The sequence below is a fragment of the Cyrtonyx montezumae genome, unplaced genomic scaffold (assembly GCF_038088225.1).
Source record: "Cyrtonyx montezumae isolate F1298 unplaced genomic scaffold, pur_monq_1.0 scaffold_3, whole genome shotgun sequence".
Classification (NCBI taxonomy): Eukaryota; Metazoa; Chordata; class Aves; order Galliformes; family Odontophoridae; genus Cyrtonyx; species Cyrtonyx montezumae.
In genome coordinates this window covers 117,442,529-117,466,950 of record NW_027072034.1, presented here as the reverse complement: position 1 = coordinate 117,466,950, position 24,422 = coordinate 117,442,529, and the positions used below count along the sequence as shown (strand labels likewise).

At 43.2% G+C, this 24,422-nt stretch overlaps 1 protein-coding gene across 2 annotated transcripts; it reads left to right on the top strand.

Annotated features, from left to right (window-relative positions):
* The first annotated feature begins 1,531 nt into the window (after window positions 1–1,531).
* Window positions 1,532–22,479, top strand: MKRN1 (makorin ring finger protein 1). Of its 2 annotated transcripts, XM_065743183.1 has the most exons (9): window positions 1,532–1,754; window positions 8,053–8,181; window positions 10,569–10,718; window positions 11,890–12,119; window positions 18,167–18,393; window positions 18,869–19,083; window positions 19,763–19,873; window positions 20,339–20,477; window positions 20,873–22,479. In XM_065743183.1, the coding sequence occupies exons 1-9, from the start codon at window positions 1,585–1,587 to the stop codon at window positions 21,083–21,085; spliced, it is 1,584 nt and encodes a 527-aa protein (XP_065599255.1). In that variant the 5' UTR covers window positions 1,532–1,584; the 3' UTR covers window positions 21,086–22,479. The 2 variants fall into 2 exon arrangements, with proteins under 2 accessions (XP_065599255.1, XP_065599256.1); XM_065743184.1 differs by lacking the exon at window positions 10,569–10,718 and having other exon boundaries at window positions 1,533–1,754.
* The last annotated feature ends 1,943 nt before the right edge of the window (window positions 22,480–24,422 follow it).

Genomic DNA, 24,422 nt, shown 5'->3' with positions numbered 1-24,422 from the left:
CAAGGCAGCAGTCAGGACAGCATGCAGATGGCTGGGAGAAGGCCCCAGAGAACTGCTGGGGACAGCTTTGGCAAGAAACCATGGGGCTGTGCATAATGCACTCCTCTGTTTGCTACACGTTGCTGACTTTTTAGTATTATCTTCCTGCAGCAACCCAAAGCTTCCTGCTAGCACTTCCTCCTGCGGGCCTCGGGAGCAGGGGTTAATATTAAACTGGTTGCTGGGTGACCTGGGAGAGGCCGGGAATACAGACTGCCATGGCAGATTCTTGCTGCCTGCTGGGAACTGCACCCTCAGGCCCCAGCCACTCCCAAGCCACCCTTGCATTGGCCTGTGTGCCTGAGTTGTACCCCAGCTACCTTTCCAACAGTTTTGTTCCTACTCTACCAACAACATGGATTTCTTCCTGATGCTGAGAAATCCGACATAGTAACTTGACACACCAATGAAATATGTCAAGCAGGTATTTCCTTTATTACAGCGCTGGGTGCAAGGGGGATCTCTCCACCAAACATGCACACTGAAGAGAGAAACGACTACACATTTAAAGGCATAACACATTAATATTCATTACATTCCAAAGATGGACAGAAATTCCAAAGCGAGTGACATCTCCGGTGGTAAATTTCCAGATGTTAAAGGGATTACATTATGTCGCCAGCAAATTGCCTCCTTATCTTTAGACTTCCCCACTGAGTTGCAAACACCGATTCCACTTATCTTCTCTGGACTATCCATTGTGTTGTAAACAACCACCCTACCCACCATTGTGTTGTCCTTATCTTCATGGGATCACCCGTGTATTGAGTTGCAAACAGCAGCTCTCTTCAGCAGTACCTGTATTTCTATGGTCCCTGAGTTTCTTCCTAAAGTTTCCTATTTGCTCAAGCTATGATGCCTGGTTTAGATTAAATCCAGTTCATTTCCTTGACTCATTCCTCACCAAGTTTTTCAACTTTGTCTTGGATAAAAAGGGACATGTAACAGGGATGAGGAGGTGGGAACACACCACAGAGCTCACCAGAATTAAACTGAATACAGAGAATATGAAGTTAAGGTAGGATTAGGTTTTATAGATAGAATGATTGCATGCGAAGAAATGAATTGTAATTTTTATTTTAGCTGTGGGGAAACTGTCAGTTTATTGTACCGTATTGCTGAGATACACGGGGGTCTCAGACTGAGGGTCTGTTGAGATTAAAACCAATGGATCGTGAAATGTAGCTCTCATTTTCTTTGCCAGCAGGTGCTACAACAGAGGAGAAAATATACAAAACAAAACAAAACAAAACAAAACAAATAAATCTCCCAGTGTCCTAGGGATGAGGGAGATCTTAGTAACACCATTTACTTCGATACGGATACGGCCCACCCGCCCGTCACGCCGCCCCTCCCCCCAGCCGGCGGGTAAGGGCCGCGCCGCGCGGCGGGAACGTTCTGGAGTGGGCGTTCCCCCGCCGGCTCCGCCAATCAGAGCCGCCGCCGGGCGAGGGGCGGTCCTTCCCCCCCTCCCCACCGCCTCCCGCCCGGAAGGATGTGCTCCCGGAAGTTCCGGCGCTGTCGCCGTGTGTGGGATAAACAGTAATGGCTGAGGCGGTGGCTCTTGGAACAACGGCGGACGCCGCCGCTGCGGCGGCGGTGGTCCTGGGGCCGAGCGCCGCCGCGGGAGCGACGGGCACCATCTTCGGGCCCGCGGCCGTGCCGCCTCTCGCCGTGGGGCCGGGCGGCGGCTGGACCAAGCAGGTCACTTGCAGGTAGGCGCTGCCCGCGGCGGGGGCGGCAGCCCTTCGCCCTAGTCTCCTCGCGTTCCCTCAGCTCCCCTCCCCCACCCACGCGGCCTTTCTTCGGGGCGCCGCGCCCTTTTCCTCTCTCTCACGTAGGCACCGCAGCGCCCCCTCCGCATAGGCCTCCGCAAGAGGCCGAGGGCTGAGGGCAGCGCCAGGCCGCGCCCTGGGCAGCCCGCGCTGCAGGGCCTGGGCGGGGAGGCTCTGCGGGCAGCGAGGTCGCCGCCGGGGCCCGTACTTCCGGCGCGGCCTTGCGCCGCCCACTGGACCCGGCCCCGCGCTGCGGCCCGCGCCCGCCTCGCCCTTGGGGACGGGGCCGCGCTGCCGACGAGTCCCTCGGGGCTCCTGAGTCACGGCGGTCGCCGTGAAAGAGACAGTGGGGCGGGGGCGCTGCGGATAGCGCCGGGCCATTGAGTTTGAATCGGATGTTGTAAGAGCACGGATGTCACTGAGGCCTTTCTCAGGGCGCAGCCCGCCGTGACCCACTCCCACAGCGCGGGGTGCGCCGCTGCCCGTGTTACATCACGGCTCGGAGCGCTGCGTCATTATGCATCTGCGTTTCCCCTCAGACTGCGTTTCCGATAAATCTCATCGAGATGAGCGTGCGGATCTTGCCGCATGTCGCAGCGCTGCCAGAGGGGCTATTTTTAAACTGATCCTGCAGGCCAGAAGAAACATAAAGCAGTTTTCGCAAAGATAGAAATTGAGTTCCTCTGACACAAACGGGTAGTTCTAGGTTAGGTTCAAGGAGCATCTCCTTTCTCTTTTTTCCCTTAAGACTTTTTTTTCCCTTAAGTCTCTACATTCCATTTAACATAACATGTTAATAAACAAATACTTTTCGAATTGCTTACGCGATATTTCTTTTTCTTTTGGGGAGGGAAGGAAGCTCTAGATTCTGGTGTGAGGTCTTTTGTGCACCGTTTCTTCTCAGTGCCAAGGGCAGCCGCGAGAGCACTGCTGCTTGCTGCATCCCTTTGTGTTGCTGCGGGGGCCCTGCGGTGTCTGAGGCATCCCTGCTAAGTCTGAGTACTGTTTGCATTGTCTCACGCACCGTTAATGTGCCCATCTGGAAAACAGCATTTCTCAATTCTGAGTACTCCACTGCGTGCGGAGAGCTTTGGCCCCGAATAACCAGGTTAATGTTTGCTGCAAGGCCGTTAAGCGCAGGGCGGAGACGAGGAAATGGCTGGGAATGGTGCTTAGCTCAGCTCTCCAGTGAGCTTCGAGGGCAGAGGTCAGTGCTCCCTCTGCATGAGTTTGCTGTATGTTTCTGAAGACCGAAAAGCGTAATTAGGGGAAGTGCGTTGGCACAGCAAATCGGAGCAAATCGGTTGACTGCAGACAGTGTCTGCAGAGCAGTCGAGCTGATCTGTGCCTATACTGAGCATGAGTGTATCTAATAAATATTTTCATCTCTAAAAGCTCAGGAAAGCTTAGTTATTGCAGCAGAACACATTTGTGTTCTGTAATGTGAGCTTAAACAAAAATTAAGATCTCAGCTTTCAACCTAACGAGCCTCTCCATTGTTCTTTTTGACCAATCCTCTTAGCTATGCCAGTTCTTGTTTGTTCCTTTCTTGGTTTGTTTGTTTTCAGCAGCCCCCTTCCACTTGCAGACAGCAGAGCTTTCCTCAGACTTTGAAGTGAAATTAATTATTCAACCTAACCTTATGGGACTGTAAGAATTCAGCTTGTCTAAGTTAAGTTTCAGGGGAATGGAGTTCCTGTAAGCTTGTCAAGAGAAAACGCTTACTCTTAAGTCCTGTTTTGCCTTTGTAAATGATCTGGAGGATATAACTGTGAGATGAAGGGGTTAATAGCATTTCAAAATCAATTTTTTTTCCACTGCAGTATCTAGAGCAGTTTTTTTTCTGAGTAATGCTGCGGAGTTCCTTTCATCTAAACTTTATCTGAATCATCGTATGGGTGGTAGCAGATCCTGCCTGAAGAACTTCTGACAAATAGGAGCGTCTTTGGTATAAATACTTTGCATTTCCTGGTTGGGGAAGGAATACAGCTGTTTTATCAAAATGGGAAGTTGTAGAATTAGAGGATGTTCTTGCTGCTTGATATATCAGGGTGATGCCCTTGGGTGGGTGATTGGCGTCTTGAAGTGAGAGATACAAGGACTGAGAGAAAGGGCTTTGATTTCTCCTAGGCTAGTGGTTTTGCAATTGCTGCCGTTCTGCTTTTTCTGTAGGTTCAGTTTAGAGCTCGAGGTGAAGAACAAATTCATCTTGTACCTCAGTAGATTATGAGAACGAATTTCATGTTTGGATCCTTTCATTACTGATGTGTTTGAAATAAGAAAAAGAATGGTAGTTCTTATCGAGTGTGTCTGTCCTTGCTGTTTTAGACAGATGTGTAACTTCACAGAGCGGTGGTATAGCTGACTCTTAAACCAAAGATGATGATGTTAGCTCCAGATACTTGAGTTTTCCAGATCTCGTGCACCAGTACTTCAGCTCATCAAGTTGGTGTAAACAGATAGTGTTCAGTAACTGAACAGACATGAAACCCTTCACCAACTAGTTGGTGCGGTTTGAGCATGTGTGTAACTTTGCTGTTCTTTCTGAGAACCCAGATCAGATATTGTGTCATTTTTATATTAAACAAACAACAAAAAAAAGAATCGGGAGCACATAGATAGGCCTCCTTCATTGAGTGTAACAATAGTGATAAGGTGTGGTGCACAAACTTCTTAAAAACCTGTGTGCATTGCCCCTTTTTAGGAGCTCTCTTCTACATATCTCCCACTACCTTCTTGCTGAAGAAGGTTATGGAGAGGAAGGGACACCTGCTAAGTGAATGCTATTAAAACCTGCTTATGTCTTTTCTTACCTTTTTTTTGTAAGGTTGCTGACTGTAGGAGTGTGTGGCCTCTGCTCAGCTGCCTCCTTTGCCAGGAACTCCACTGCTCCTGAAGAAGCCAGTGGGTGCAGTTGGCTGTTCCCAGTGGCAGTGCTTCTGTTCTATGAGACTTAGCTCTTGCTAGGTATAATATTCTTAATGAAACCAGAGGTTTAATAAACAAAATGTGGTTGACTGAAAGCAGAGTTAAGTGGTTCTGATGTAAAGGACAAGCCACGCCTGAAAAGCAAACTTATTGCAACCTTCTAAAGCTGTGGAGAGAAATCTTGCATAGTGATTTCACTAATAGGATTACACATGTGAAGGCTCATGAAGGAAATGATCTGAAAGCAGCTAGTACATGCTGAGGTTCTAGAATGCAGCTGTCTTTTAAACTGTATTGTCTTTTTAATGAAGTCACTGTACGTGCTTTAGCTTATGGCGAGTAATAGAAGTAATCTCCTTCTAACAGTGGAAAACAATATCTTTTAAAAGATGATATTTTAGGGCATGGCCCTGGGTGATTGTTTTCTGTATGCATTTCCAAAATAATTGTCCATGAGATTTTCGTTACATGCTACATGTCTTTTGGATGTGCAGAGCCTGATTCCTCTGGCTTTTCTAAGCTCTCCAGGAAAGCTAGGATTTGCTGTTTTGGTTATAGGGTACATAACTAGATATTAGTTGCAGTGCTTTTCAATGCCAGAATGTCACTGCCAACAGTTAGTACTTCCTGGATGGGTTGTTCTGTGTATTGGTATGGTGTAGCTTTGTATGGTCTTGCAGTGAACTGAGTGGGGGAGGTGGGATGGTCTCAACCTGTGCAGTCTCACCCTTTTGTATTCCTGTGTCTGAATAGGAAACACAGCATGGCTGTGTGATGACACCCAGAGAGGATGTGGTTATATACTTCTCTTGCTCCAGTTTAACTTGTTGGGATCAGATGATACATATTCCCTGGGCGTTTGACAGAAAGCAAAGTTTGAATGTCCTTCTGCATGTCATTGACTGAGGCTGGTAGCCTGTTCAATTTTCAGTTTTTAGGATTTTTTTTTTGCATATATCCAGCAACGGGAGGCTGGTATTGCTAATATGTAGCGTTACAATTAAATTTGTGTGTGTAAAGATGTTCTTCCACTCTTTTTTTTTTACATGTCAAGCCAAAAAAAATGCACTCTGTGCTTTAACATACCCAATTTTCCGGTGTGACCAAAGTGTGTTTTAGCTAAATGTAGCAGTTTCATATGTAAAATGTTAATTTATTTGTGATGTTAAAGTCAGAACTTACCTCCTTTGGGTGAGCGGTGGAATTGGTTTAATCCTTAGTGATTTTTTTTCCCTACTCACTCTTGGGTTATCTCATTTGAATGGAACTGAGCTTGCTGCATGGGAATGCAGCATGAAAGTGATGGGAATTAAATTAAGCTCCTGACTGCTTCAGGTTTTTTTCCTTCCCCTTTGTAACATACGGTCTTGATGTAACGCATTGTGGCTAGTTCCAGAATTCTAGGAGATCTGTGATTACAGAGAAACCTCTTGAAGTGGGGTGAGAAAGGGCCTCAGACCTCTGTTTCCTTTGAGTAGCCAGCAGTGGGAGAGCCTCATTCCAAGGCTTAAGTATTTAGAGCAAGATGCGCTGATCAAGTACTTCTCAGCTGAAATGCTCACTGTAGCTGTTGCCTTTCCCTCAGTTGCTTATTTCAGCCCTGCTCCCAGCACTGTGGCTGGAGTAGCAGGATGGTTGTGCACGGATCTGAGCGGTGATCTGAGCTGCATTAAAAATAACCTCGGGGTGGCAGAAGGAATGTCAGGTTACATCTGAGCAGCTCCTTGATCTGAGTCAGCAGGTGGCTGTGAATCTGCATGCCCCAACACATGGGGGAAGCAGTGCTGTGCTGAAACAAGCAAGGGGTGGAGATAAATCTTTCTAGCTCGTTCTTCAGTAACTTAACAGCCTGAATTAATTTTGACCTGTTGGTGTGAATCTCATTCCTTAAAGGAAGCCAGAAGTTCCAGTTAGGCTCCGTAGGTCTGTAGGTTGCTAACTCTTGGCTTTGAGGTGCGTTTTTGAACGAGCAAGTGTGTTGTGATGTTGTTTGTGTGCTTTTGGGGGAGAGGAGGGTGGAATTAGTTATTCTTCTTTGCAATGAGAAGTGAATGCTGGCAATGGAGAGTTCTGGTGTAGTACTCAATTCCTGAAGTGTGCTGGCATGGTGGTTGGTGACCTTGGCCACCTGACAGACCTGACTATGGAGTACTCATGTCTCTGGGGAGGATAGCCTGCAGAGTGTCATCTGGTCTTTTTATTATTTATTTCTGTGTGGGATCACGTTTCTTACCAGGTGTGCTGTGTAGCTGCAGTGTACAGACAGGTGGTACCTTGAAAGTGTGAATGTCAGCCTGTTGGCTTGTGTCAGCTTGTGACTTATGAAACCACTTCAGCTCTCCTCCTCTTAGTATCCTGAGTATGTCAGTGGTTTTGCACATCCTCTGTCAGTCCTCTTCAGACTTGCTTCAAGTTACAACATTTCCCTAGTATTGCACCACAGATGTAGCTTTGCTTATGTCATTTGGTGAAGTGTTTGCTATGATTTATGGCTCCTTGCCTTACAATGGTCTTAAGTACCTGTCCAGAAGCTCATGCAGTTCAATGATTTTTGACACCCTCTGTTAAGGAATAGTGATTTCAAGCACTCCTCTGTGAAGAGCCATCCACTTCTTGGTTGGTGCTGCAGAGGATGATCCAGCTGTCCTTCCTGTTGGCTGCACTGCAGGGTGGCTGTGCAGTTATCTCTTTGGAGGACCTGTTTCCATTGGCTTTGTGGGTGGCAGCACCAGTGCAAAGCATTGTGGAGCCAGGGGGACAGGTTCCTTTCAGCAGCAGAGTGGGCTTAAAAGGGTGTAATGGGCTTCTGAATCTTTGCTTAAGCTGTGTTTCATAGATAAGCTAAGAGTTTGTATGAAACCTTAACCATAACAATTTTTCCTGTGTAATAGACATTGATGATGTCAATTAGCTCAGGGTTTGTAATTTACTTGGTATGTGAGGGCCGGTGCTTTTTCTGTAAGCTGCATTGTTGATAAGTAGCTCTTAGGGGAAAGAGGCTGGATAATACTTGTGTTGTTTAAGTGCTCTTTAATATGTTCAGTTATGGCTTTCATTTAAAGAAGCTTACATTTTCTAGGTTAAAGTTTAAAGCAATGGGGAAAAAAACGACATTCAGTGTTTTTTGGAGTAGAAGAGGCTTCATCCCTTTTCAGACTTTCTCATTAGTATGTTTATACAGAGGCATTGTCCCATGAGCTGTTAGCAATGTCCTTAATTCAGCATACCTTGATTTATAAAACAACCAGTCTTACAAATACTGTACTTTACAGCTTCAGTACTTCATTCACAGTAATCTTCTGTATTACAGGTATTTCATGCACGGAGTTTGCAAGGAAGGAGACAACTGTCGCTACTCTCATGACCTGTCCACTAGTCAGTCTGCAATGGTGTGCAGGTATTATCAGCGTGGATGCTGTGCTTACGGAGATCACTGCAGGTAAACCAATGCCACTGACTGTGCTGTAGGAATAACTTCACTTGATGTTCCTGAGTACAGAGCTTGTAGAAAGGCAAAAGAAAAAAAAAAGCCTGTACAAATTCTCCCTGTATTGAGAGGACATAAATTCTCCTCTACTGTTGTGGAAGAAAAATAAAAAATAAAAGAATGAACAGAGGAATGCAGTGCTTTCCTAGCGTAGCAAAGCTTTTTAAAGGCTTAGGGATCTTTTTTGTCACTGAAGTTCTCTGCATTACAACTTACTGAGAGTTTTAAGATTGTATTTTTGTAGCTCCTGTGTGTGATTAAGTATTTGCATCATGACCACGTATGGTAGCTATAATTAGCTTTTCTTTCATGCTTAGTGTACCATAACTATGAATAAGAAAGATAATGGAAGATGGTCGCTCTAGCCTTCTGTATATCTGCCAGTGCTACCTTCATGGTCATGTACATCAGTGGTCTCCAAACTATTTTTAATGGCATGTGAAATAAAAAAAAGTGATTTTTTTTTCTTGCTTCTAATGAATGTTTATTTACTGATGAAATTATACAGTTGTACTACTTTGCAATACATTACATACATCATAAAACATGGATTAAATAAAAAAACAGAATATCAGGGGCTAGAAGGGACCTCAAGAGATCAAGTCCAACCCCTTGCCAAAGCAGATACCCTGCAGTATGTTGCACAGGTAGGCATCCAGATGATCTTAAATATCTCCATAGAAGGAGACTCTACAACCTCTCTGGGCAGCTGGAGTGCTCTGTTGTCCTGACAGTAAAGAAGTTCTTTCCACATGTTAGTGCAGAACTTCCAGTGTTTGATTTTAGGCTATTACTGCTTGTTCTATCACTGCACATCACCAAGAAAAGCCTGCCTTAATCTATTTGCCTCCCACCTCCCTTTAGGTATTTATAAACATTAATCAGATCCCCTTTCAGTCTCTTCCCTGGGCTGAACAAATCTGGGTTACTCAACCTTTCCTCGTACTGGAGATGCTCCAGGCCCTTTATTGCCTTTGTGGCCCTCTGCTGGAATCCCTCTAGGAAGTCCCTATCTTTTTTAAAGTGGGGAGCTCAGAACAGGGCACCACACTCCAGATGTGGCCTTACCAGGGAAGAGTAGAGGGAGAGGATCATCTCCCTCAACTGTCTGGCCACACACAGTTTTTAATGCACCCAGGATACCATTGGCCTTCTTGGCTGCAAGGGCAAGATGAGATTAGATTGATAAGGATTAAAATATTTTTAAAACACTGGTAAGCAATTTAACGTGAAGTAACCATCAAACCACTGTGTGGTACAAAAGGTTTTCCTCATACCCCTTCTCATTATGAAATATTGAAAGAGAGTTAACAGTATGGATGACATTGCAGCATTTTGTTCACTTCTGGTTCCAGATTTTTTGCTGCAGTATATTACCTGTGAATGATGCAGTGAATTAATTTCACTTGTGCTATCCTGTAATCTTATCTGGAAATAACTGTTATAGTCATTGCAGTTGCTCTTTTGGTAGTTAAACTCACCAAGTTTTTCCTGTGAAGCATCTTTTTTAACAGAGTCACTGTTGAGAATACATCTTCTCTAGTGTGCCTCTTTAGTGACTTACAAAAATGTAGTTGGTGTATTTCATTGTTGCAACAAAATCTAATGAATGCCATAAGCCAAAGCATTTTTTAGTAACATACTTTTGGTCACCTCTGTTGTGAACCTCACATGCTACTTAGTTTGCTCTAGTACTTGTTTATTTGAATCTTCAGCAGTTCTCTGTCTACCAACAATCTTTGCTGACAAAGGGAAGTGCTTTTGTTTGTTGCTGTTCTGCTTTCCATGCATTATTTTAGACATCAGGAAGAACATGTGTTCTGATCTGTATGTAGCTTTTTGTCTCTTTTGCTATTATCTAAGAAACCATCAAAGATGCTGTTCAGCCTTTGTCACCGACCTTTGGAATACTCAACCTGAATTTTCCATGATCTGAAACATCTATGGGGGAAAAAAAAAAAACAACTGTGGAAGTTAGTCTTTGTGTTCAGGATGCTTAGATCAAGTCCTGTTAATGTGATAATTTCATTATCTGATCTCTCAAGATATAATTATGCTTAAGGGCAAGGATCACTGTTAATAATAGTGGATCTGTATTTCATATCCTCAGTTATTTTGATCACCTCTCTTCCCTCCCCCCCCCCCCAGATCCATGTCAGAGCTGCAAAGGTAGAAAGAGTTACAGCCTAATTGAGATCTGACATCGTATTGTTTTGTGTTCGCATAATCGGTATTGTCTTAAATCCACGGTAACTTTGCAGAAATGTTTTCTAACCACTTGCTCATTTTTGTGAGAGTTTGACTTAAAACTGGATAATATAATTTGTGACTCCGTTTAGTGGGGCAGATGTGAACTGCAGTATGTTTCAACATCCTGGAAGCGAACAAGCTGGGGCACTGCTGTTAATCCCTCCACATTGTAGAGCACCTACTCTTCCTTCAGGACACATTGTGTACTGTGACACGGGATCCTTTGACATACAAACTGAGTAAGGACACCAACTTTGGACCATATGTTAAAGATTAAAAGTTTGAGTTCTTCCTTATAATTTTAGATTAAAAAATATCCTACCATTTTCTTCCTGAATTCCAGTGGATTATTGTGTGTACTGCCTGGGGTGTGTATGCCTTGCTTTGGAAACCACTGACAAAGAGTACTGGAGGCTTGCCTGAAATTTGTGCTTCATAGCTTCATTGAGATTTTTGGAGCTGACATTTGGTTGGGTGTGTTTCTTTAATATACGAGAACTGTAATGCCTTATTGTTTTCACCCTGACACAAGGCAAGTGAATCACAGTTCATTAAAGATTATATAAAAACTCAAAGAATTCCCTCTTTTCATCCTTGAAATGAGTCAGCAGATGTCTTAAGACTCTGTTGGGGAAAGTGGATTATGTTTCTTTGTAGTGTACTAGCTGCTGGAAGGCAGATTTTTGAGTGAAATGGCACTTATCAGTTGTCTGTGGGTGGTAGGGATCAAAGTGTTTTGAGCATTTTTTTCCACAGTAAATTGAAGGTGTTAAAAATAATTACTAAAGTCAACATAAAATCTGATTGAAGCAAGGTGCTAAGATAAGGGCAGTTTAGGTCATGTTCTCTGGGATGCTGTCTAGTCAAGTTTTGAGTATCTTCAAGAACAGAGGCTGTGTAGCCTCTCTGGGCAACTCCTTCAGTGTTTAGTCTCATGGTGAACTTAGAGTGAATTCCCACTTTGAACTTCTATACTGGCCTTTGTCCTATCGCTGTATCTCTGAGAAGATTGACTCCTTCTTTTCTGTGCCTTCATATTCACTAGTTGAAGACAGAGATAACTGTCTTTAGTCTTTTTTAAGCTCAGTTAACTTGCTTTATTTGAGTAATTCTGCATGTATGTAGTAGGTACATGAGCAATTGTAATTGAAGTTCATTTCTTATTTTACAAATGAAAATTGCATGCATGTCTGCATTTCTTACCAAGTGGAATAGGGTTGGGTTCATTAGGCAGTGCTGATGTATTTCTCTTAAAGGATCATCAGGCATTTTCTTCCAAGCCTTTTCTAGACCTTCAGTATGATGTGTTAATGTCTAAATTGGTTTGCTTCCAATTTCCCAGGCAGCTTTATGGATGAGTTTTCTTGTGAAGAGTTGACGTGTTTGTTTTACATTTTTTTAACTTGTTAGATATGAACACACCAAGCCACTGATGCAGGAAGAAGAAGTGACTATTGTGAATCCAGCTGCAAAAACTTATCCCCCAGTATGCTCAGACCTCGCATCGCTCTCTGAAACTTTTGAAGAAGATATTATTGAGATAGAAGATGAAAATATAGATCTGGCAGCTGCAGGAGTAGGCGTTGAAGACTGGGTGAATGCTGTAGAGTTTGTTCCTGGGCAGCCATACTGTGGACGTGGTAAGCTGATCATGGGATGATGGTAAATTTCTGCCATGGGTCCACAATTTCTGCATAGTGCATTTATTTTAATGCTTCTGGTTTAGTTGTGTAAGGCTGTTCATATTTTTGAATCACTTCAGCTGTTCTGTCATTTAGTTCTACTTGAATTTTTCTGGCACGAATAGTAGGATCATTGTTCCACATCTATTACTACTGCTGTAATGGTGTCCTAAACCAGGTATACATAAAAACATGAAGTCTCTGAGTGCTGTGGATGATTTCTAGTGGGGTTGCAGTTTCTTGTTGGATGATTTCTAAGCAAGTACTTGCTTTCATGACTTCCATAGCAATTCAGACCAAAAACTGAAGATCATTTTTTCCAGTTATTTTTCTGAAACTTGATTTTATAATATTGTGATGACTCGTGAGGAGGATGTGGTTGGAAAAGCTCATTGTATGGGACTGGGAAGGTTAAGTATGCCATACCTATCAATTACTTCCCTTGCGGAAAAGTAGCACAAAGATGTCAAATTCAGTTAAGAAGTGGGTTGCATGTGTTTAGCCTAACTTCTGATATCAGGTTCTCTAAAGCTAAAGATACGTAGCCATGGATAATCAGATAATGATTGAATCAAAAACTGATAATTTAATCCCAGAATAATTTGAAATTTGTCGAATCGTGCTCAGATTATACTACTTAGCAGTGTTTGTCTCTTACTACTAGGCAGGATGTTCTGCTAATGCAAATGATTTTGATTTGAGACCGTGTTGTATCATGACAGTGAGCTCAGCGAAGAAATTAGTGACAGTTCTTCAGATAGTCATATTTTTGTAGTACAGTACCACATTTCCGTATTTGTTCTGCTGCTACTGCTGCCAGGTGTTCTGGAGTAACTGAAGGTATGGCAGAGATGTAAGCAACACTGAGTTGTGTTGCTCTTTCGTGCTGCTACGAGAATAAAAGATAATCCAACTGGAAGGGACCTACAAGAATCTAGTCTAGCTGCTGATCACTTCAGGGCTAATCAGAGCGTGCTCAGTCTCTCCTCACAGAACATGCCTTCCAGCCCTTTTACTAGCTTTGGTGCCCTCCTCTGGATGTGTTCAAGTATCTTCATATCCTTTTTACATTGTGGAGCACCAGACTGCCCTCAGTATTTGAGGTGCTGCTGCAGCAGTGGTGAATGCAGTGGGAGACTGCCCTTTCTTGTCTGGATGATTATGAAGGCCCTGCGAAATGCAGTTTGCCTTCTTGACTACTGGGTGTATGTACTTGTTAATAATTGTTCCAATGTGTAAGCAGGTGTATAATTGAAGACTGGTTTATTATCTACACAGGATGACTGTCCTTCAGTATATTTAGAACTTCAGGCCTCTGGCATCTGTCTTACATTAGTTTTTTTGTAACTGAAGATTTATTAGAGCATAGATCTTTTCTCTAGAATTTTGGAGATCTGAAGTCTGTTGCATCAAGTTGAAATATACAGGAGAGAAGCTTCCTGAATAAAATGGGATTTTCAGGAAGGTGGTCTGGCGGAATATGGGGATGGAATCAAACAGAAAAGATGAAAAATGAGGAACTAAAATATTCAGAAATGTTGTTCAGGTATTTTTTGTGAAACTTTAGTTTGAAAATGAGCAAAAAAAAAAAAGTTGAAGATGCTGTTGTTGATCTTCATGTTTATTTGCTGTAGTATGTTTGTATTTTGAGAGGTACCTGCTTACAATTTCTGCAGAGAAGCATGGGTTGGAAGGGACCTTACAGCTCACCCAGACCCTACCTCCTTCAGTGGGGGGCTGCCACCCAGCAGCTCGGGGTGCCCAGGGCTCCATCCAACCTGGCCTTGAGCACCTCCGGGGATAGGGTATCCACGAGGGCTGATTAGGAGATGAGCTTACCTTTTAGTACCACAGGTTAGAGTTTTTGAGCAGTGTCACTAAAGGAATGGAAGATCTAGTTTTGTAGCTCTTCTAAGGCTTGATAACTTTTTCTTAATTGTGATACTGAAGAGTTTCAGAACTGTCTGGAACAACTTATGTTCAGAAGTCTTGTTGGTATTTGAAGTGTAATAGTCATGATAGACTGAATTCTTGGTTTTCCTTATTTCTGTTTTCTGAGGCAAGCAACACATACTTAAAATCTGAATTGGAATTGTTTTAGTTATTGAATTTCTGCAGAATGAGGACATACTTGCTGTCCTTCACTGCAGAGAAACTTATGTTTTTCTTTTTAAATGGTGGACCTGCTAGCAGGAGGGACTGTATTCATTTTATTGAAAATACATTCTAATATAATCTAATCAAACATATACCTGTCCTACTTTATAAATAGAAGACTGGAAAATATCACGTGGAAAATACCTTGTTAAACTATTTGGATTGGATTTAAGTAGACTAGACTGCTTTTGTTCTATATACCCAATTAAGGGAAACGAGTAATCTGAATAATCCTTCTAAGAGCTGAGCATTTGAATGTGATGTTGACTGAAGCTGCAGAATGCAAGTTCTTGAAAGCTAATACTTCTTACTTCATGGGCACAGCTTCATCTTGACAGAGTAGATAATATCTTAATGCCTTAATTGAGTTTTTTCAGAACTTCAGAGATATTCCCCAGTTAGAAATTCTATTATCCACTTCAGTGGGAGCTAGTAACCATGTTATTTTCCATACATTTGGGCACTAAAAAGCTGCATGACTAGAGACTCCTTCTGAAACCTAACAAGCTTGCAACATCCGTGCAGCTCTTCAATATGAGCAGGTAGATCTGTTGATTGAAACTGCTGGCGGTGGTAGCAGCATTGCACTTCTAAGTGCGGCTGTTGTTTGGCTTGGTTTTCATTTTGGCTTGGCTATGGTCTGGTTCTTTGGGGGTGAAGATGACTCAAGCATTAGATGTGCTCTTAGCATTATTCAGTTTGGTCCAAAATTTATCTGATTCATACATTGAGATTGTTCTGTAATGAGAGCCAAAGCGTGAAAAGGGGGAGTTTTTTGTAGGTCAGCTGTTTCCAGAGGTGCACTCTGTTACACACTAAAGCACTGAAATGAGACTCGTATGTAGTATTGCTCTGAGTTTTGAAACTGGATTCATTGTTGGAAGTAGGTTGCATGCGAGCCAGTGAGATGCTGTGTTACCTTTGTACCATAGTCATAACTTAATCTCCAGAGCGATATAGTCACCCATGTTGACTGTGAAATGAATCGAGATGATTTTCAAGGTCGCTTCCAGGCCAAATGGATAATGGCAAGATAACTTTCTGGGATCTATATACTCAAGAGTAGTGGCTTTGAAAATAGTGGGCAGAATCATAGAGAATAAATGCTTCTCTCTGAGGAGTGTTGGATGTGGAACTGCTAAGACAATGACTTCTAAGTTTCTCCGGTTTGGCTTAAAAAGATGGAGCAAAACAGTGCAGTAGGTTCAAGATCTATACATGTAGAACTTCAGATTGTAGAGAAGGTAAGGCAGTAAGAAAATATACTGACTTCATTTTTAGTTGATAGACACGCAGCTCCAGCTGAGAGCAAGTGCTGGGACAACATGGGAGGCAGACTGGAAAACTAGGTCACTTTCAGCATGTTCTCTTCCTCCTATACTGTAATACTGCAGAAGTACCTGAAGTTGTTATTAAAGATTGACATTCACAGAGCTGTATCTTAGTGTCTAGGCCTCTAGATGACAAGAATGGGTTGTATTTTGGACACAGGATGGTATTGTGGACTTTACTGGAATTTGCTAGCTACAGTGGGTATTCTACTTGTTGCTTTTAGTGTTTGGTGGTAGTGTGTGGTGTGTTTTTTGGTTTTTTTTTTTGGTGGGGGGGCTCTGTTTAAATAATTCAGTATGCTCATTTTTGCCAAGGTTTGAAGCTTTGCTCTCTCCTTTTGTGGTCCAGCATAGAAGATAAATAGGGTTGTAAGTCTTTGGGGGTAAGACTTCAGAACCTTTATTCTCCTAAGAAGCTCTTTGTCAAAACTTTCTTTGATAAAGAAAGGTTTTATAAAGGATATCCTTCAGAGGAGTACTGGTGACTCTGGAAACTTTCTCCATTAAGAAAAGCTTCGAGTGTGCCTCTGCTTCAAAGTATACATTTTCCAGGGATACAGAATTGCCTTGAGCAAAGGATTATCTTGCCAGCCCCATTTAAGAGATGCTGTATCACTTGATTCTTTTGAAACTCAGGTGCATTTATCTGGCTAGTAGACTCCTGTCTGAAACCTGTGAACTACTAAACTGTCCCTCCTCAGAAAGTCAATAATAAAAACAGATTTTTAAGAGCATTAATTAAGAAAAAACTGGCAAAAATGACAGCCAAGAGAATAGAAACAGACTGGTACTTGTGTGGGTTTTTTTGTTTGTTTTGTTTTTTGTTTTGTTGCTACTCTTTGAGGAGACCATGGTTATTGAACTCCAGAAAAAAAGGGGCTGTAGAGGAGGGAAGGAATTTCAATTAAGTACAAATTTTTATATTATGTTCAGCTGGATGGAAAATGAAGTAGGTCTTAGCAAATGGTTACTTGAGTTAGCACCGAAGAAGAGCAACCAGAACTCATAGGAACAGGAGGTAATGAAGGTTTATTTCCTTTTTTGTTTGGGAACCTCTGAAAATCAGCAGGTTAACAGTTGACTTGTTACTTCATCAGTTGCTTACTTTTGGAAAATATCTGAGATAGTGTGAGTAACCTTTGAAGTCAGAGATGGTTCTTCTTAAGTAGGATCAGGCAGGAAGCAGACTTGAGCTTTTGAGTGCTATTATTTTCCTGCTCTAACTTTTTGTGTTTACCTTTTCCCCTGAAACTGTGAGCTTTCTAGCATGTGCTTTTTCTTTGTGCATCTAAAGGCCATTGGGCTGTTAGGTGCTTGTTGAACTTTTTTGCTTTGTGGGAATAAAAACTGTGAGTGTGTGGCCCCTGATTCTTTTTTGAGAAAGTCTATCTTTCTTTACTTTTGCTGTTCCAAGTATTTAGCTGTATTTACTTGCTTCTCCAAACGTAATGCTCAAAGGATTTATAAAGCTCCACTTTCTTATGACTTTTCATTCCTCTCTCAGCTACTGGTTATGTAAATGAAATCCAGTTGCTGTTCTTCCTTGTGTATGTCCTGGATGTAGCATTGCTTTGTCATCCTCCTGCATTTAGTGTCTCTTCCAGCTGACTGCTTCTGTCTGGTAACACGATCACCCTGCTTTATATCACAGCCTCAAAAGGCTGCTTGGCTTGTGGTGGCACAGATGAGTGCGTTTATGGGAGAAACAGAAGTCTTAAGCAGACTCTTAAGTAGGAAAGAGAAGCTGTAAAGGTTTCAGTTCAAGTAAGGATTAGTTGAGGGAACCTATTTAGTAGGATGTATTTTTCGTTTTTTTGTAAAACTGGTAGCTAGACCAGAATGAAGAGAGAGTACCCTGGAACTGACAGATTTTCTTGCCACTAGGATTGCTTTCTTGATAAGAGCAGACTGGATATCTTTCTTGATTTTTTTTTTTTTTTTTTTTTTGCAGATATCTAGTATAAGACATAAAAACACATGGATGTGTGCTCAACAACATGCTGATCAACCTGCATTTGTGAAACTGCTGGTGTAGCATTTCTGTTCTGGCATTTCTTTGTGCTGAATACACCTCTGTTGCTTCAGCTGTGTAGTTGCTGAGGGGAAAAATTGAGAATCAATTCTAGCTGGAGTGGAACTGACTCCTAACTGTACTTAATTGTTGTTGAACCATAGTGTGCATAAAAATGTAGTTAGTGAGACTTTTTAGTGCACACTGAGCCTGTAAATGGATTTCACTCCAACCACTGAAGCGTTTATAGATTTAGTCTGGTCTGAAATGAATGATGAACAGATCACGTTAGAAATCAGTCTTGCTTTCTTGAGTCAGCAAATAGCTTAGTTCAAATTCAGGGTATGTAGAACTTGGACTGAAGTGAGCCTTGCTTCTTTTATGGCCCATTTGGATAACTTGAGTAGGGCCACCCAAAGGGTTTTTGTTTTTAACTCTTTTCATTGCATCTCCCTTCTTGCTCTAAATCTGAATGTTTTGCTTACCATCCTTAATTCTGTGCCCAGCTGCCCCTTCCTGCACTGAAGTACCCTTGGAGGAAATGGTGATTGAGGAAGAATATGAAAAGCAGGAAGCAAACGTGGAGATAAAGAAGCAGCTGTGCCCCTACGCTGCAGTGGGAGAGTGTCGTTATGGAGAAAACTGCGTGTATATCCACGGGGATGTCTGCGATATGTGTGGACTGCAGGTCTTGCATCCAATTGATGCTGCACAGAGATCCCAGCACATAAAGGTAAGCAGATAGCTGTCTGGTGTTAAATAGCTTGGAGTTGTCGCTTCCTAGCTCCCTGCAGTCGCTTGTCATTCATTCCCTTCTATTTGAAGGCGCGTGCAGGTTGGGCATTGAATGAAATTCCTGTTGTAAACCAGACTGTTTCCTGTCAGAGCCATATACCAAAGCAGCTGGGCTTCCTTATCTGTGCTGGGAGAGCAGTCTGCATGAAGATACTAAAGCTTTGTTCTCATCCTAGTAAAACTGGATGGTCTTCCAGATTGCCTTTCTGCTGTTTAAAACAATGCCTCAAGAAAGAAATTTCAACTCTTAAATGATTTTCCCACTGTCTCAGCAACACTCTTTGAGGATAAAGACTGCAGCTTAATCACCTTCCATTCCTTCAAAACAGTAGTGTGTAACTGAGCTTAAAAACTTGTTTGGATTTCACCAGATGACCAGTTGTCTCTGCAGTTGTTTTCTCTCTCCTTTCCAGTCTTGCATTGAAGCTCACGAGAAGGACATGGAGCTTTCCTTTGCCGTCCAGCGTAGCAAAGACATGGTGTGCGGGATATGCATGGAGGTGGTGTATGAAAAAGCTAATCCTAGTGAGCGCCGCTTTGGGATCCTCTCCAACTGCAACCACACTTACTGTCTCAAGTGCATCCGCAAGTGGAGGAGTGCTAAACAATTTGAGAGCAAGATTATAAAGTGAGATATTTTCCCATTTTGATTGCCCTTTGTTACTGTTGGAAGAACTTAGTCAATTGAGACAACTTGCAGCAGACTTTTCCTCCCCCTGCACAGAGACTGCATTTAATATGTACTAACTTCAGTTTGTAAGCAGAGTGATTGTTAGGGATAGTGTTTACAGTCTGATTTGGTTAATATGGATTAAGTTTGCAAAACTCACTTCGTGGTAGAAAATGACTTTCACTTATTTAGTTAGTGTGTTATCTGATGGTTACTGTTTATGTCTTGGGATGCCCAGCCAGGAGTCTGATAACAGACCAATTAGTTCAGAATGCATGCTGCTTACTTCTTTGCTGACCAGTTGACAAACCATTTCTCCATTTCAAGGCTGTTCTAAAAAAAATAAATAATCCAGTTAAATATATATAGAAATCAAACCAAAATAAATTTAATTCCAAAGAAAAAGGAGTCTGTGTGAAGTGTTCTTTTAAGGTTTGATACAAACTGACCAGCTGCTGTTGACATCTGGTTCTTGAAGAGGAGAGCTTAGTGTGTAAGAGGGAATATAGATCGAAAAGCACATATAGCAAGTGTGTGTTCAGAATGACTTTAAAGATGGATATATGCCATGACTTGTTACTTAGGTAGGAGCACCCTTTAATGTGGAGACTTGCAGCAAGGTCTGTTCATTCCCCAGGTCCTGCCCAGAGTGTCGGATCACATCTAACTTTGTCATTCCAAGTGAGTACTGGGTGGAGGAGAAGGAAGAGAAGCAGAAACTCATTCAGAAATACAAGGAGGCAATGAGGTATGAGCACTGCGGCCTTTTCTCTCAAGCTGAGGCTGCAGAAGTAAGGCACACCTGGAGAAGAAGGATATCAGCGTAAAGCCTTTCATACCTCCTTCCACTCCCCTGTGTGATGTACATCCTTACCTTCCTACCCACAGATGCATGCAGCCACACAGTCACTAAGCTGCTCCTGTGTACTTTGACTTCGGTCTTTCCCTCACGTGCTCTGAGTGCTGGTGAGCTAGCCTGTAGGTAATAGTAGCTTGTGCTGTGGAATCAGTCAGTGTCCCCATGCATGCATCGGCCCACACACATTTGGGTATTAGCGCTGTGTAATGCATCACTTCTTTGCGTAGGTATTGTACTGACAAAGCGCCTTCATCTTCAAATGGTACTCGAGATCCTCTTGGACTGTAGGTAAATGCAGTTCTGATGTCCGGTTGGGTCTGCTGTGAGTAAGGGTTGCGATGTTTTCCTTTCCAGCAACAAGCCGTGCAGGTATTTTGATGAAGGCCGTGGGAGCTGTCCATTTGGAGGGAACTGTTTTTACAAACATGCGTATCCTGATGGCCGCCAAGAGGAGCCACAGAGACCCAAAGTGGGAACAGCAAGTAGATACCGGGTCAGTGCTGGCTTTTGTCCTTTCTGTACAGAGGGAGCGCAAGAGGGGTGTCCTTTAAATCAGCTGCCTTGAGGACAGGGAAACTTTGTTTTTTCTAACTTCTGACAGTCCTGTACGGTAGTGAATTTGAAGGAGAGGGTGCTCTAAAATTGGTGAGTGACGGGAGCCGAGATGGAAGGAGTGAAGTTTTCAAACTTTGGTAATATACCAACGTTCCTGAGGTAAAACATTGGGCAGCATTAATAAGAGTGTGCGAGGGCAAATTCTCCTGAAGGTCAGTATCTCCCTGAAGGAAAAACACAAAGTATGGTGGGAGCTAAACCTCGTTGGCTTCTGAGAAGGCTCTTGCCTTGCAGGCCTGATCACCTGGGTAAGTGTTTTTGTTCTGCTTGCAGGCCCAGCGGAGGAATCGGTTCTGGGAGTTCATTGAGGAGCGAGAGAATGGTGACCCGTTTGAGACCGATGAGGATGAAGTGGTGACCTTTGAGCTCGGTGAGATGTTGCTCATGCTGTTGGCAGCAGGAGGTGATGATGAGCTAACGGATTCCGAGGACGAGTGGGACTTGTTTCATGATGAGCTGGAAGATTACTATGACTTGGATCTATAGCACCTGACAGTGGAGTGGACTGTTGTCTTGGCTTCAGGCAGTAGCTATTACTTACCTGTGGTGTTGTGGCAGTGCCTGTGTTTCTCCTAGGCAGGCCTATCAATTCCAGGTGCTGTTGTAATAACTTTTACCCAGGGTCTGTCTCCTCCTGTCCCCTCCCACCCTAAGAGTGTTGTTTTTCCTCTGTTTAAACAAAATAACAATAAATCTTAAAAATCTTAGTTTTTGTAAAAATGAATTTAACTGTCAAACAGTTAGCTTAGGTTTGTTGCTTCATCTATGTACCCAACAGAGCTCACCCAGTTCCAGGGTTAAAGTGTTTACAGGACTTCCACACTCATTTTGAAGAGCCCAGATACAAAAAATGAGCAGTGGCCATGCAGTGGGGATGTAAATTGGCTGACGGCCTTTTCTGTCTCTGTATCAATAGTTCTGATGTCAGACCAGATACAAATAATCCTTTTCTGGTATCAGCTCCGTTCCAGCCCCCTCATGTACACATCTTCATTTGTGATTTTGGACTCTTGTTTACTTGCACATTACTATTACTACTGTGTAACCAGAACCAGGTGTGAATGTTCCGGGTTTTTATTGTGTCTAGCATGAAAGGACAATGTCTTAGTGAAAGGAGAACTTTCTATGTGTATATACAGATAATGTAGAGTTGGACCTCGAGGATGGGGGAGACTCTGTGTAAGTTAAGTAACAAGACCACCTTTCATCCCCTCTTGGTGCATGAAGTCTAGCCTCCAATTGGACACGAAACTGGTTTAGTGGCCTCAGCTCAGTCTGTGGCAAGCATCTGTCACGTGCAGCTCCCTAAGTACACCAGCGCTCTTTCGTGTGTTCCGTTAGGGTTGTCCAGGAGCAGAAGTCCAGTTAGCTGAGTGGGCTCAGAGGAACACCAGAGAGGCCCCTTTAGCTGTATTGCTCTTTAAGTTTTAGTACTTGGTGCGACCACGTAAGCCGTGAGCTTCGCTAGGAAATCTCTGTGCCTCTCAGCTGGTTCAAGGTACGTGTGCCTTTCAGCATCTGAGTTGGGCAGGTTGCCTGGTCAAGCTTTTCAGCTTACATGAGTTACTGCTTACGAAGTCGGTCATGCAGTTTCTGGCTGTAATTTGCATTGAGAAATTAATTTGCCACCAAAGCTTCAGTACAGGAATTTTAACCTTGCATTACATTATCGCTGTTTTTTTTATTATTGACTTGTGGATGCCCCGTGATCTGTTTTCCTGCTGCTCTTGTCCCCTAGACTGCCTCTCCTTTCACTTTTAATTGGAATGAGAAATTGTTCCGAGGTCTATAATGTAATGTTTTGCAGCTGCCTTTTGTAAGAAGCACTTTTCCCAAATAAAAAAATACAAAAAAATGAAAAAAACAAAACCCCCCCAAAATCAAGTGAGGTCTGCCTGTTCTTTTATGTTTGAAGCCTCTGTGTTTTTTATTTCACAGAATTACAGAATTGTAGGGATTGGAGGGGACCTCCAGAGGTCATTGAGTCCAGCCCCCCTGCCAAAGCAGCTCCAGGTTGCAGGACCAGGTTGCACAGGTAGGCGTCCAGGTGGGTCTTGAATGTCTCCAGAGAAGGAGACTCCACCACCTCTCTGTGCAGCTGTGCCACTGCTCCGTCACTGCACTTTAAAGAAGTTCCCTCACACATTTGTGTAGAACTTCTATGCTTCAGTTTGTGGCCATTTCCCCTCATCACCACACACTGCTGAGAAGAGTCCGGCCTCGTCCCTTTGCCTCCAGCTCCTTAGGTATTTATAGATGTGGATCAGATCCCCTCTTGAGTCTTCTTTTTTCAGGGCTGAACAGACCCAAGTCTCTCAGCCTTTCCTCATAAGAGAAGTGTTCCACACCCTTTAGCATTTTTGTAGCCATTCGCTGGACTCTTTTTTGAGGAGATTCCTCTCTTTTTTGTACCAGGGAGCCCTGAACTGGGCAGAGGAGAGGGGGAGGATCAGCTCCCTTGACCTACTAGCCATGTTCTTTTTAATGCACCCCAGGGTACCATTGGCCTTCTTGGCTACAAGAGCACACTGCTGGCTCATGGCCAGCCTGTTATCCACCAGGACACCCAGGTCCCTCTATACAGAGCTCCTCTCCAGCACGTCACACCCCAGCCTGTACTGGAGCATGTGGTTATTCCTCCCTAGGTGCAAGACTCTACACTTGTTCTTGTTAAACCTCATCTGGTTCCTTTCTGCCCAACTCTCCAGCCTGTGAGGTTTTGCTGAGTGGCAGCACAGCCTTCTGGCATGTCAGCCATTCCTCCCAGCTTTGTATCGGCAGCAAACTTGCTGAGGGTGGACTCTATCCCCTCATCATGGTCATTGATGAAGATGTGGAACAGGACCGGACCCAGCACTGACCCCTGAGGCCCTTGAACACCGCTAAGTACAGGCCTCCGACTGGAGGGGCAAGGGTGGTGGGATTTGTGTTGTACAGAAGCATTTGCTGCTTAGCTCCTGCAGAATCATGCCACACTAAAATGAGGTTTTAACTTCATTATAACCTTTTCAACGAAGTTTTTGTGGAATTGACATGCTTCTTTAAACGTTTGTGTGTTCAGAAAGAAGCATTCTACTGCAATGCATAAAGATGGAAGTTAATAGCTAGCAGTGTATTCAGCCTTGCTCAGGAATATGGTTAAGAAAAGGCAAGCTGAGGGGGAGCAAGTAGCAGAAGGGGAAATCCAAATGTAAATGAAATGGAGGTAGGGAGAACCAGGAGAAAAAAAAAAGTAGGGCTGTGGAGTAGAACAAGCCTTCCATGCAGTGGAAGTAGGTTGGTGACCTCTTATGGAGCACTGTGTTCAAAGTGTTACGAAGATGTGACCCATTAGGATGGAGAATGGTAACAGATGCACAAGGATCAGTTCTCCTTCCCAAGGGGTCAGAAATAGCATGCTTTGCTTTTTGTTTGCGTTCATGGCACAGTGCTAGGTGCTGCTGCTTCTAAACCTTGCTTCTGTGTGATCTCAGGCAAGCTGGGAATACTTGAATAAGTGATTTAATCAGGAGGTTGTGAAATAAGCATTTGCTGCATGTTCTAGTTGGTCTGATTGTGAGTGTAAAAGCAGAGGGTGCTTCTTACAGCCCCTGCTGCTTCAGTTCATCTGCTTCTTTACAATCCTTTTAATGCTCTTTCCTGATTGCAATGATGTGTATTGTAATCTTGCTGCTGGGAGGCCTGGCTCATTTAAGGAAATGCATAGTAACTATTTTCTGTTATGGGAGGCACAGAATGAATTTGTTTGGAGCATAACTTGAGGTACAGAGCATCTCCTGTTGGGAATGAAACTTGTCTGAATGGCATTAACACTGCTGCAGCT

Excerpts from the sequence above, each read along its gene's own strand:
- MKRN1 (XM_065743183.1), top strand. The coding sequence starts at position 1,585 with ATGGCTGAGGCGGTGGCTCTTGGAACAACGGCGGACGCCGCCGCTGCG. Across the intron at positions 10,719-11,889 it reads TCCTTTGACATACAAACTGA|ATATGAACACACCAAGCCAC; the intron begins GTAAGGACACCA and ends TTAACTTGTTAG. Across the intron at positions 19,874-20,338 it reads AAATACAAGGAGGCAATGAG|CAACAAGCCGTGCAGGTATT; the intron begins GTATGAGCACTG and ends TTTCCTTTCCAG.